The sequence below is a fragment of the Rissa tridactyla genome, chromosome 1 (genome assembly GCF_028500815.1).
Source record: "Rissa tridactyla isolate bRisTri1 chromosome 1, bRisTri1.patW.cur.20221130, whole genome shotgun sequence".
NCBI classification, from domain to species: Eukaryota; Metazoa; Chordata; class Aves; order Charadriiformes; family Laridae; genus Rissa; species Rissa tridactyla.
Window position 1 is genome coordinate 217,528,253 of NC_071466.1, and position 13,663 is coordinate 217,541,915.

The window sequence follows — 13,663 nt, forward strand, 5'->3', positions numbered from 1 at the left end:
CCTTGAGCGAAAGATTGAAACGGAAATCCTGGCTACACTGAAAACAATGGGACTCTGTCAGCCGTAATGGGCCACGATTTTACCCTGGAGACTTACACTAGTGTGACTGCAATTACTTGCTGATTTATGTTTAAAATGTCTATATCTTCTGGACTCTTTGCCACTGATGTGATTTCAATAGTGTTATCGCTGTTAATCTCAAACATCTGAACTTCAAAGGCGTTGCATGCAGGATGCCCTTGTTCTCCTCACAAAAGACTAGCTACGTATACAAGATAGTCTGTTAGCTCTTTTTTATTGGGCAAAATACAGCACTAAGGGAAGTAGAACTCCTCGAGTCTGACACGTTAATGCGATATGCTTTTCCTAGACGGAATTTGACTCCTGAATATTGTTCTGTTCCCCTGCAGTTACCACGACTCCATGCCTACAAAGGTTACTGTAGCAATCAGCTGGCAGCCAAAGCGCTTCTGGATCAGAAGAAGCAGGACCGGAGAGTGCAGGACTTCCTTCAGCGCTGCCTTGAGTCTCCTTTCAGCCGCAAGCTAGACCTCTGGAGCTTCTTGGACATTCCTCGAAGTCGGCTGGTCAAATACCCACTGCTCCTAAAAGAGATCCTGAGGCACACTCCCAAAGACCATCCTGATATCCAGATTCTGGAAGAAGCCGTAAGTAATAGTAATTTTTGTGATTGTTGTTCTGACATAAGCATGTCATTCTGGAGCTCCAGAAGGCTTTCTTAAAACCTCGGCAACTTCATGGGGCGGTTTTCTCAGTGGACACAAATCTGTAACCCTTTGTGAAAGCAAGTGAGAGATGGGTCCATATGGATTCCATCATCTGGAGTCCTTAAGTAGCGCTTAAAGGGAAGATATACAAGCGGAGGTCACTATTTAATCATTTGTCAATGTTTTGGTTTATAGATATCTATAATCCAAGGAGTCCTCTCTGACATCAACCTGAAGAAGGGGGAGTCGGAGTGCCAGTATTACATTGACAAGCTGGAGTACCTGGATGAGAAGCAGAAGGACCCGAGGATTGAAGGCAGCAAAGCTTTACTGTGCCACGGGGAGCTAAAGAATAAAAACGGACATGTAAGTCCCTCATGTTCATGGTAATTAATTGTCAAGTTTGGAAACCTTCCCTGAGAGGTAGTTAAAACCGTTTGTCTGTCATAGCAGGACCAGGAGCCCTTCCATCCTTAGGCTTACTTTAGACAATTAGCTAAATTTAAAAAGCAGAAGAGAAAGCACCTGATGGCAGTCTGCGTTTCAGGGTGTAAGGGAAAGTTTCCTGCTGACAGCTTTACAATTGGCCTTCTGAAGCTGGAAAATAATTAGCACAGAAATTACCATAGAAAGTGTGCTCTGTGCCCAAGCACTCCATCAAAAGGGATTTCCTGCCGGCTGTTTACTTTCAGGTGCCCTGACATTCCCCATTATGAGCGCTGGCGCACAGCTCTTCCAAACAAAAGTGTTCCTGCAAAAGCCTGTTTGGCTTTGAGCTGAACTGCCAGAAGTTTATCTCTCGCTGCAGCAGTGCTGAAAGACCCTGCTGTACCCAAGGGTTTGCTGCCTTTTGTTCTGGCTTCCAGGAGTAACCCCGTTTCAAACATCAACTCTTTTTCCGTTTTCTTTATTTTTTTTTGGTTGGTTGAGGAGGTTTTTTGTTTAATTCGGCCATTACACTTCTGTATACATGAAGCATTTTGTATGAAAGACAAGATATTGCTTCTAATAGTCCTGTTCTTGCCACCTGTAAGCCATAATTCACTTTTTAAGGGTCATTAAAACAATAAAACCTGTTGATGTAATTGTGGTCTGGGCCACCGCTGCCAGGGCCTTACGTTGCTGTAACAGGAAACTCTCAGAAAGTTAATGTGAGCGAAACTTCAGATAACGTGGCCTTGAATCCCAGAGGATGTGTAACCGTTTTGAATACACACGGTACATATTTGCTCATATTCAAATGTGTTTTCCCTTTCAGAAACTTTACGTTTTCCTCTTCCAAGACATCCTGGTTTTGACCCGGCCGGTCACTCGCAACGAGCGTCAGGCCTACCAAGTGTACAGGCAACCCATCCCCGTCCAGGAGCTGCTCCTCGAAGACCTGCAGGATGGCGATGTGAAAATGGGAGGCTCCTTCCGAGGAGCTTTTGGCAATTCCGATAAAGGTAGGGAGCAAACCAGCTCATCTGCCTGGGAATCTCTTGGTGAGGAGAGATTACACCTGGGCGTAGATCTCTGTGGACTGAGGTTCCTTGAGGAGAGCAGACACGTGATCTGCGTTAACATCCACCTTTAAACTGTCACTGCTGGGCTTTGCAGTTTTATATTTGGCGGCCATGAACTTTGCAGCTCGTGCTCACATGAGAAATAAAAATCCATTTCAGCCTGTCCGTGCTGCATTGTGGGGCTTGGGGCGGCGGCGGCGGGGGGTTTGGTGGGGTTTTGAAAGCTTTCCCCGGAGCAGAGCAGGGCAATCCAGGTCGCTTGTCTGGCAATGGAATCTCTCAATATTGAGCTAGGAACTGATCTGCTTTTTCCTATGTTTATCTCCAGCTAAAAATATCTTCCGAGTTCGTTTTCAAGATCCCTCCCCGGGCCAGTCCCACACGCTGCAGGCCAACGATGTCTTCCACAAGCAGCAATGGGTTAATTGCATCCGAACCGCCATCGCTCCCTTCCAGCGAACTGCTGCTGCTGCCGAGCTGAAGGAGCTGCCGGAGCTGAGCGAAGAGGCCGAGGAGAACAACCCCTCCGCGCCCAACATCAAAGCCCAGAAGAGGCAATCGGCCATGTCTGGCATAACCGAGATGGAGCTGGACGAAAGCACGTCCGAGTGCGGCTCCATCCTGGACTCGGAGGAAGCCAAGGGGATGAAAACACACCGAACGTCATCCGGGCACAGAAAAACGCGGGAGAAGCAGCTAAGTGGCAAGCGGAAAGAAACGCTGGTGTAAAAGAAAAAAAAAAAAAAAAAAAAAGGAGCCCAGCGCCATCCTGGTGCAAGACTGTTTATTTATAAATAATTTGTACATTTTTCTTGTAATGTGAGCATGATCGGGTTCACTCTACTGAACGGAATATTTTTTTGTTTGGGGTTTGTTTTTTTTTTTTGTTGTTGTTGTAATGGCAGCTACTGGTATACAGTTAACACTGTTGAACTGGAGTCTGTTTTTACAAACGTGGCCACTTTGAACCTGGTTTTAGCGCTCTTAGTGAGTGATTCAGAAGCCTTCGTGCTTTTGAGTGCTCACGACAGGTTTGAGGAGCACACTTTGGCTTCTGAAAGGTTTCCACGCGCGGTGTTTGAGGCTGGAAACCAGTAAAGCTAAAGCAGAAGTTTGGGCCGTCACCGCGAGCCTGGGGGCACCTCCCTTGGCAGGGGGTTTGGATCAACACTGCGAGACTCGAAACTTGAATTCATGTTTTCTTCTTCTCTTGTACAGTGTGTGGTTATCAGAGTCCAGGCAACTTCTCATGTTAAGAAGAAAAATAACAAAACAGACCCCAGGTTCAACAGGTTCTCAATTTTACCTACTGGAATCTTTCATCTTACTGTCTCCTTTGTACATTCCTCATTTTCACTCTTGTAACCTGCCAGATATTTAATTTTTTTATTAGTTGTTTTGTTTCAACTTTGGGGGTTGTTTTTTTTTTTGGTTTTTTTCTTTGTTTTTTCTTTTTTCTTTTTTTACTTTTGTATGTCATTGTTGTTCAGACTTGGCATTTCTTTTTTGAGTACTTGATCCTTCTGAGGTGTGCGTGTACGGACTGTTTCTCACGTGTCACTCCACAGTTCTGCGGGGCGCGGGCGAGCCATCGGCTGGCAGGAGACGCTCGACGTCAGCCACGTCAACGGCTCGCGCGCGCTCCGCACTACTGTCAGAGAACTGCGTCGGTAGCGGAGGATTAGGAACGTTTTGGTTTAGGAAGGTTTTAGGCACGTCGTAAAGGGTTTTGGGGAGGGAAGAGGAGCAGCAGATAGAGGGGGAGTAGCAGGGAGCAAAGGTAGATTTTTCTTGTTAATGTTGCCTTTTGGAAATGAAACGCCTTCCGCGGGGAGGCAGGACTGGAGGCAACCAGGGGGTTTATTGCATGTTGTAGAAAGGTAGAGAGAAGAAAGCGTTTGAAGCTGATGAGGCGTAAGGAGGGAGGAGGTAGCGGTTGTACATACTCGTAATGGCGACACTGCCATGTTCTAGCGGTCCAAAGAGTCGTGTGAGAGATGCCAGCGCGGTAACCGCGTTGCGATGCGGTGGAGGAAACAAAGCAGTGACAGCTTTGAGCAAAGCCAGCAGGTTGTTCCTGCCGTTGGACTGGAGATGGTGGGGCGAGCAAGCGATCCCACCACACCTGTCCTCGAGCGTTCCCCGCTTGAGAAGCCCTAACGGGTGTAGAGGGTTATTGCCTGTCACGTGTGTGGCCAGTAATGGTGGCAACGGGAAGAGGGTGTACATAGACTCAAACGTGTGGTTCTCTGTAAATGTATTGTACAGTTCCGAGTGCCAAATAAAACTAAATTCCTGACGGCCTCTTGCCTGCCTCATCGGGGTCACTGCCTGGGGGGGACACGCTCGTCCACGTCCAGGATGGCCGCAGGTGAGCACGTACCTGCGCTTCTCCAAGCCCACCCAGCTTGGGAGAAAGGACGGAGGAAGCCGGGGCTTTATTCCAAACCCTTTTTGTGTCACGGTTCCGCTTCGCGCCGCTGTGGCCAGGCAGGACACGAGCCGCTGGTTCACAGCCCCCTGGGCTTCGTGGGACTCAGCGGTGGCCACCGCCCTCTGTCTGCGACGGGCGCCGCTGTGAAACGGGGCACAGCTGCGTGACTCACCCCAGCGCTTGCATCGCTCCCCGCCCTTTCTGGGGGAAAAGGGAGCAGAGGCGGATACTCCTTGTCCTCCTGAGGCACTGAAACCTCCTTCCTACAGAAGAGAAACCGCCCCGCAGAACCAAAAGACTACCTGTTTAGCAAATATTTCGAAATCTCCTGGGGGAACCTTCAGAAGCAGAAGGGGGGACCCTGCTCAGGCACAGTCCCCTCTGCCGGGGCCGCTTCCTCCAAGGGAGGGCACGGCTTGGGATGAGCTGTGACCTGGGAAGCTGAGTTCTGATCCAGAGGAGGCAAGCAGGGAGAAACAGGGAAAAAAGGCTCTTTTTGACATTTAAAAAAAAAAAAAAAAAAAAAGGCATTAATGAGCTATTGGGACACACAGCTCTTCCTCCACAGCGAGGAGATCCCGCAGAGAGCCGGCTCATCCTCCCACGCGTCGGGCTGGGGCTGAACCTTCATCTCCTCATTCTCTGGCCAACAGTCGGCAAATTAGCCAAGAACTTAATTTCCCTTTAAAAGTAAATTCTCCCCCTGACTCCCGGTGGTTCCTATCCCCGCGCCGTCCCTCCGGCAGGAATGTGCAGACCGCCCTGGCTTTGCTAGACTAAACAAGCCGGGCTTTCCTGGTTTCCTCCTGCGCTGAGCTCCGGTGGGTCCTGGCCAGCCCTCTCCTCGCCCCTGAGCCAAGACACCACCCCCCCGCCCCCAGCCCACGTACGGGGGGACCCCGGGACACAGCGGGGTGAGACACCCAAAGGCAGAGGGGGAAGCGGGGCAGGCACCATGTCCCTGCATCCTCAGCCACCCTGGATGACGTGATGTCCCCACTGGGGCCAGCAAAAGGGAAGGTGTCCGTGCCCCAGCGGCCACGTGGGCACGTCCACCTTCGGCAAGCAGCTCCCCAGCCCCGTATTTACCTTGGGGGATCCACCCAGCTCAGGCGCTACGTGCGGAGCGGAGGCAACACCTGGTTTACAGGTGAGACCTGGGCAGAGCAGGTCACATCCCTCTCCTGAGCATCTCCCCGGCACCCCCATCCCAACCTCCCTCCTCCAGCCCGGTGACATCTGGGAGTGGGGTCCCTTCGCTTGGGCTAGAAAAGCCTGATTTTCTGAGCTGCCCTGCAGACACCCCCCCTCGACTTTGGAAACCTCCATTAAAACCATGCTTAAAATAAAACACAAACCACCAAATTCTACACCCAACCTCTCGCCATCCCCCGGGGACCCTCCCCGCAGCCGCTGCGGAATCGTGCCCAAGCTCAGCCTCTCCAAAATCCCATTTTCCGCATTAAACCTCCCACGCAATTCATGCTGGGCTTCGCGGAGGTTCCTCCCCATCCCCACGGACGCTCGCGGGACCGGGTGGCCTCGGCGCGTCTGGGCTCGCACGGGGGCACGGGGCCCTGCGGAGGTTTCCCCGCCGAAGCGGTTTCCCTCTCCCCATCCAACTTTCTCTTTTTCCACAGATTCGTCAGCCTCCCCCTCACTCCCTCCCGCCGCCGCCTTGTCTGCAAACGCAAACCCAGATGTCGCCGCGCACATCTGCGCACATCTGGGCTGGCATTACACGCTGCGCAGGCTCAGGGTACTCCAACTGCCTGCTGTTAACCGTCTGGGCTGGGGTGGGGTTTTGTCTAGATGTTACCTGGGTCAAAGGGCTCGAAGCCAGACGCTGAGGTCGAGCGGGGCACTGACACCTGGAAAACCATAGGATCACAGAATGGTTTGGGTTGGAAAGGACCTTAAAGCCCATCCAGTGCCACCCCCCTGCCCTGGGCAGGGACACCTCCCACCAGTCCAGGTTGCTCCAAGCCCCGTCCAACCTGGCCTTGAACCCCTCCAGGGATGGGGGCAGCCACAGCTTCTCTGGGCAACCTGGGCCAGGGGCTCACCCCCCTCACAGCAAAGGATTTCTTCCTAATATCTCATCCCAATCTCCCCTCTTCCAGTGGAAAACCCTTCCCCCTCGTCCCATGGCTCCCCTCCCTGAGCCAGAGTCCCTCCTTGGCTTTCCTGGAGCCCCTTTAGGGACTGGCAGGGGCTGGAAGGTCTCCCCGGCACCTTCTCTTCTCCAGGCTGAACCCCCCCAGCTCTCTCAGCCTGTCCCCACAGCAGAGGGGCTCCAGCCCTCCCAGCATCTCTGGGGCCTCCTCTGGCCCCGCTCCACCATGTGAGGCTTTAACATCAGCCACTTGCACCCTCCATCAAAGCATTGACCCCTCCAGCTCTGGTTGGAGACATCCCAGGGAAACCAGCTGCCAGAATGCCCACGAGCCAGCGGCTGCGTGCTCTGCCTCCCACCGTGGTGGCCTCACCACTTTCCCATCCTACCCCACAGCCCATCTCGGATGCCGTAAATAGGACTCGGCCACAAACTGCGGGATTTTATGGGCCAGCAGGCAGTTTGATGAGGTTAATTATCCTGCCATGCTAATGAGGGTGCAGTTAAGCACAGTCAAAATCAAGGGTTGGCTTGACCTTCTCCTAAAAACTGCTGGAAACGTGGGAGGCAATGGGTGCTGGTGATGGGGAGGTGATGGGGAGGTGATGGGTGCTGGTGATGGGAGCACAATGAGGAATTGATGGGTGCTGGTCATGGGGACATGATGGGTGCTGGTGACAGGTGATGGGGAGGTCACGGGTGCTGGTCATGGGGAGGTGATCGGTGCTGGTCATGGGGAGGTAATGAGAAGGTGATGGGTGCTGGTGATGGGGAGGTGATGGGTGGTGGTCATGGGGAGGTGATGAGAAGGTAATGGGTGCTGGTGACGGGGAGGTGATGGGTGGTGGTCATGGGTGCTGGTCATGGGGAGGTAATGAGAAGGTGATGGGTGCTGGTGATGGGAAGGTCATGGGTGCTGACAATGGGTACTGGTCGTGGGGAGGTGATAGGTGCTCATGATGGGGAGATCATGAATGCTGGTGATGGGTGCTGGCAATTGGGAGGCATGGGGAAACAACCCCCCCAGCAGCTTCCAGCTTCGCTCAGCACCAAGGAACACCCAGGATGGAGCAACCCCTTCCTCCTCAACAAAGCAACCCAGGGTCCCTCCACCCAGCCCACCTTCATTTTGGAGCTCAAACAACTCTCCCCACAGCTTGAACAAGCACCTTAATCCTCCCGGGCTTCGAAAACACTCGTTTATTTGTTGGTGTTTGCCTCTCCCAGCTGGGTTCGAGCCAGCTCCCCCTCCTCTTGGCTCCCTGCTTGGCTGCCCGGGGCTTTTTCACAGCAATTTTGATTCCATCTTATTAAATCTGGAGCAGAAGAGCAAGAGAAGGCAATTAGACAGACAATTAGGGAGCAGCTCATTGCACAAGAGGAGCTGCCGGGACCTCCCCTCCCCTCCCCGAAACGCGCTCGCAGGGCGAGTAGTGCCGTGCCTCTCGCCAGACAGGTTCCCGGCACGGCTGGGCCGAGTCCTCCCTGCAACTGCAGTGATTTACATGCCCGGAGTTTTTTCCAGATGAGGTTTTCCTCGAGACGGTGATCCCCTCCCAGACTTTGTCCCACCTGGAGGCCCCATTTCCCATTCATTCCTCAATTGTCCCATGGGTTGGCTTCTGTTTTGTGGCCTTCCTGCAAATCCCACAGCTCTAATTCCTCACTGGGTTAAACTGGGGCAAACTGGCACCAGTTTCTTGTAGCCAAGAAAGTCAAACTATCTTTTCCTTGCGCCTGATCATCTGGTCCATGAGCTCCTTGGCCCAGCTGGGGAAGGTCACTGGGCTGCTATGGGCACATAGGAAAGAGGGATGGATGGTTGGAGGGAGAGGTAGATGGATGGCAATGTGAATGAACGGATGGATGGACAGATGCGTGGATGGATGGTTGGAGGGACAGATGGATAGTTGACTGGATGGATTGTTGGGCAACTGGATGTATCGGGAAATGGACAGATGGATGAGTGGATGATAATGTGGTCGGGTGGATGGACACAAGGATGCACACGTGGGTGGAGGGATGGAGGGATGGATGGATGGATGGATGGATGGATGGATGGATGGATGGATGGATGGATGGTAATGTGGTTAGGAGGGTAGATGGATTTACAGATGGATGGTTGGGTGGCTGGGTGGATGGTTGGTTGTTGGGATGGATGGATGGATGGATGGATGGATGGATGGATGGATGGATGATAAATTGGTTGAGTTTATGGGTGGATGGATGGATGGGTAGATACGAGTATGAATGGATGAACAGACAAATGGATGGAGGGATGGAGGGATGGGTGGACTGACGGATAGTAGGACGGACAGATAGCAGTATGGATGGGCAGATAAATGCATGAGTGGATAAACAGATAAATAAATGGATGGATGGATGGATGGATGGATGGATGGATGGATGGATGGATGGATTGACGGATGGATTGACGGACGGATGGACGGATGGGTAGATGGACAGAGAAATAGCCCTCATTGTCATTTCCCTCGCAACCCCGCTGTACTCCCTGCTGTAAGAGATGAGTAAAAATGAAAGCAGGCCATTACAGCATGGTTAACCCTCACTCAGCCCCAGGCGTTAACCCCTGACTAACCGGGGCAGGACTCATGACACCTCTCACCTGATGCACCACCACGTCAGCTGCCCCGGGGGCTGCGGGGCCATTCCCAGGGAGCCCGGAAGAGGCATCACGGCTGATTCAGGTCTCCGTCAGTGCGGAGCACACCGGCTCCGGGCAGCCAGGCTCTGCCTGGACCTGCAGAAGGGAACCCTCCCTTGGCAGGTTTGACATTCGCCAGCATCGCCAGGATGGTCCTGGGGCTGGGGAGACTGGGGGGGTCCCCTCTCAGCCCCCCCAGTAAAGGGCTGGAGGGCTTTGCACAGCTCCAAACCCCACCAAAATTGCATTAAAATATCCCAAAATAGTGTGTATCACCCTCCTTCCTCCAGCGCCTCAAAACCACCACTTTTCTGCAAGCTGCAGCACAAATTCCTTAATTAGAGGTTCATCAGGAGCCGGCCCCACAAAATGCCACTGGCAGGGCAAGCGGGACAGCAGCTGGGGTGGCCCAAGGTGGTCACCCTTCTCCAGCACCCTGAAACTGCCCTGCCTGCTCCACCAGGGTCCAGCTGAACCCGTAGCTCAGTCTCTCCCGCGTGCCCCAGCTCCTGCCTCCTCCTCCTCTTCCTCCTCCTCCTCCTCCTCCTCTGGGGAGAGGCAGGTTGGAGGGAGGAGGCCCCATCCGCACCTCCCCGCCGGCGCCGCGACGTGCCGGGGCAGAGCCGTGTGCGAGCGGGGAGCGCCATGGCCGAGCGGCTGTCGGAGGAGAAGATCGCCGAATTCAAGGAGGCTTTTTCCCTTTTCGACCGGGATGGAGACGGTTGCATCACCACAAAGGAGTTGGGCACCGTCATGCGTTCGTTAGGGCAAAACCCCACCGAAGCGGAGCTGCAGGACATGGTGGGGGAGGTGGACGCCGACGGCAGCGGCACCATCGATTTCCCCGAGTTCCTCTCGCTGATGGCGAGGAAGATGAGGGACACGGACAGCGAGGAAGAGATCCGCGAGGCTTTCCGGGTCTTTGATAAGGATGGCAACGGCTACATCAGTGCGGCAGAGCTGCGGCACGTCATGACCAACCTGGGCGAGAAGCTGACGGACGAGGAGGTGGACGAGATGATCAAGGAGGCCGACTGCAACAACGACGGGCAGGTCAACTATGAGGAGTTCGTGAGGATGATGACGGAGAAGTGACCCCCCCACACATACTACCCATCTCCAACCCCATCCCCACAGGTAACTCGCTGGGATGCGGCTTCGCGCCCAACCCCACGTGCATGGAAAGTCCCGGACCACGGGGTCCACCCCACCCATTGAAATGGCCACCCCAAATCTTGCATTTCCCCCATCCCGAATCTTGCATTTCCCCCATCCCGACCATCTCTTGCCCAGCAACTCTTGCTGGAGATTGCGAAAATGAAGTTCATGGTGCTTTTTTAAAAATTTTTCCTTCATTTCTTTGTAGGGAACAGAGGTTGTGGTGGTCCCCCAGCCCCTCCATCCCCTACCGCCTTCTCTCCACCATCCCAGGCTGGAAAAATCCTCTTTTATCCCAGATGGAACATCACCAGCCAGTGTCTGCGTCGGATGCGGGCGTCCCACCTGGCAGGATGGGGCTTGGGTTGCAGATGGACACGGGGGGTCCCTCCCCGCTGCCCCCCACGAGATGCACCTCTCATGTCCGTAGAGGTGCTGGTGGCCACCACATGTCCCCCAGCACTGCACCGAGTCCAATAAAGAAATGTCCCCCCATGGCTGCCAGTGCTTCCTTCAGCTTTTCTTTGGGGTCCCTGTTATAAAACAAGCCCCCCAAAATCACCGACATGGGCGTATCCTGGTCAGGGTGAAGCCCCGCATCACCCCCATCCTCTTTCCCCCCATTCTTCTTCCCTACAAGCTGGAAAAATGCCCCTCATGGGTGCTGGGCACCCTCCAGCCACAGCCCCACCCCGTTGTGGCCATCCTCACCCCAAATCTCCATCGCTTTTAGGGTCTGCCAGGGTGTTGGGGGCCCTTTTCTCCTCCCCATCTAAAAGGAGATGGATTTAGCCCTAATCTTCATCCCAAAGATAAGTGGAGCGGGATTCACCTTTCCTGGCCATAATCCACCCCGTCATGTTCTCCGTGACTCAGTTTCCCCACAGAGAGGGTGAAACCCGATTGCAGCATCACTCCCGCCCCGGGCCGGGGTGATCCCCTACATGGCAGGGGGTTGAAGAAAAATTAATTATAATGGGTCTTATTAATGCCCAGTCACCAACGAGCAAACAGGGAGGTGGCATGAGCAGGGTATGGCTGTTTCACGGCGACATCACAGCTCTGGGGATGTTCAGGTCACCACGAGGACTTCACCCCCCCAACCTCCAGCCCATCCTTGGGGCTGGGATCTTTGGCAATCCCGGTTGTTTTCCCGACGCTGGGAAAACCGGGCTGGTGCCTGCACGCCGGCCGGCGGGGCTGAGCACGCCCACGCTCGCTCCATCCCAGCCCGGCACCCGGCGCCTTCACCACGCGCTGCCCTCTCGCTCGTGCACCCCACCTGCCCCGCGGCCCCGCGGGGGGGACACGAGCAGGGCAAAGCCAGCCCAAAAAATCCTCCAAATCCATCCAGATCAAGACAAGCGAAGGGGTCACTCCAGGCTATTGTACCCGAGACGCTAAAATTAGACCTTCCCGAAAACACGATTATTTATTAACGCCACGTATTCAGCGCAAAACCATACCCTGTATTTTTAGGCTTGACCTTTTCTCCTTCTATTCTGGGGTTGTTTAATTACCGGAGTATTTTTTTTTCACGCCACTTATCCTGAGCTGGTTTTTCTTACCAACGGTCTTTAGCGGGAGGCTGGACCCCTGCCAGAAACACCGGCCCCGCAGCCCCGGCAGCAGCGGCACCGGCCCGGAAAAGAATGTTCGTTTGTGGGTTTGCCCATTTCTCCCTCAATTTGATGCTCGGGAGCACGGAGGGAAGGTTTCCGCCGGCATCACTCAGGATGGACAGACGGATGGATGGGAGGGTCTTGTTTGCTTCAGCATGGCCAAGGGAGGGGATTTTGCTTCCCAAATCCAAGTTTCGAGGCCCAAATTGCCCCACGGGAGGTGGAGGAGCTGATGGGGTGTGCAGGATCCATCCTGGAGCTTGCACGCTGCCTTCCCCCACGTGGGGCAGATCCATGACTCACGGGGCGGTTTGAATGCGGCGTTGATTAATGATTAAATTAATTGAGCGGGTACAGGCGATGGACTCCGTGCCTGGGAGGTGGAGGAGTCCCTGCAGGGTGGAAAGGGGAGACCGTGGGGTGTCAAGGAAGAGAGACCAGGCATTTTCACCCCAAAAGCTGGTCGGGATGGTCTCCTGCACCTGGGGATGAAGATCGCAGGGTGGGACCTGGGGTAGGGGTCACCTGGGATGGGTCCTGGGACATCATCTAGGCTGGGACCTGGAGGATCCCTTAGGATAAGACCTGGGGGTCATCTAAGATGGGATCTGGGGGAGTTGTCACCTGGGAAAGGATGTGGGGAACCATCTACAATGGAGCTTGGGCGATTATCTCAGATGAAGCCTGGGAGATCCCTTGAGAAAAGACCTGGGAGGATCATTTAAAATGGGACCTGGAGAGGGAAGAAGTGTCCCCTGGGACAACACACCAGGGATCAGTTAGGATGGGGCTTGGAGGATCACCTGCAGTTGGACCTAGGAGATCATCTAGGCTGGGATCTAGGAGATCATCTAAGATGAGACCTGATGGGGCAGGCCATATGAGGTGGCAAATGAGGGACCACTTGGGTTGGACAATGGGGGACCACCTGGGTTGGGACTTGGGGGATAGTCTGGGGTGGAACCTGGGGGTTCATCTAAGATGGGATGTGAGTATCATCTAGGATGGGACATAGGGATCATCTAGGATGGGACATGAAGGTTCCTGCAGGATGGGCCCTGGAGGATCCCTTGGGATGGGACTTCGGGGGGATCTCCTGAATCCAGGCTGCAGCAGCTGATCCCACTTCCACCACTGGCAAACAATCTTCCACCACCTTTCCATGTATTTTCCTCCAGCCTTTCCGACAAAAACCCACCGAGGGCTCCAGCATCAGCACCACCCGCAAACAGGGGTGTAACCCCCCCATCGCTCCCCTCCCCCTGCTCACGGTTCTGCTTCACCTGGACCCTGTTTACCCAAAATTATGGGTTTTAGGAGAAAAGCGGCTAATGACACCCCGCCCCAGCATCACCCACCATGAAGGACCGGAGCGGCTTCTACTCCAGCGCTGCTGAATCAGTCACAAATTCTCCCCGTTCCCTTTTTTTTTTTT

General features: G+C 54.2%; 2 protein-coding genes across 3 annotated transcripts in view; both read left to right on the forward strand.

Annotated features, from left to right (window-relative positions):
* NET1 (neuroepithelial cell transforming 1) overlaps nucleotides 1-4,555 on the forward strand; it is a 55,866-nt gene extending 51,311 nt beyond the window's left edge. For both annotated transcript variants that reach the window (XM_054189743.1, XM_054189753.1), the window contains 4 exons: nucleotides 411-668; nucleotides 924-1,094; nucleotides 1,987-2,173; nucleotides 2,562-4,555. In XM_054189743.1, the coding sequence (XP_054045718.1) occupies nucleotides 411-668; nucleotides 924-1,094; nucleotides 1,987-2,173; nucleotides 2,562-2,962 (1,017 nt within the window). In that variant the 3' untranslated portion in view covers nucleotides 2,963-4,555. The remainder of the gene's footprint in view (nucleotides 1-410; nucleotides 669-923; nucleotides 1,095-1,986; nucleotides 2,174-2,561) is intronic.
* A 5,538-nt stretch (nucleotides 4,556-10,093) lies between these two features.
* Nucleotides 10,094-10,951, forward strand: LOC128904890 (calmodulin, striated muscle). The gene is made up of 2 exons (XM_054189851.1): nucleotides 10,094-10,585; nucleotides 10,815-10,951. The coding sequence occupies exon 1, from the start codon at nucleotides 10,094-10,096 to the stop codon at nucleotides 10,541-10,543; it is 450 nt and encodes a 149-aa protein (XP_054045826.1). The 3' UTR covers nucleotides 10,544-10,585; nucleotides 10,815-10,951.
* The last annotated feature ends 2,712 nt before the right edge of the window (nucleotides 10,952-13,663 follow it).

Excerpts from the sequence above, each read along its gene's own strand:
- LOC128904890 (XM_054189851.1), top strand. The coding sequence starts at position 10,094 with ATGGCCGAGCGGCTGTCGGAGGAGAAGATCGCCGAATTCAAGGAGGCT.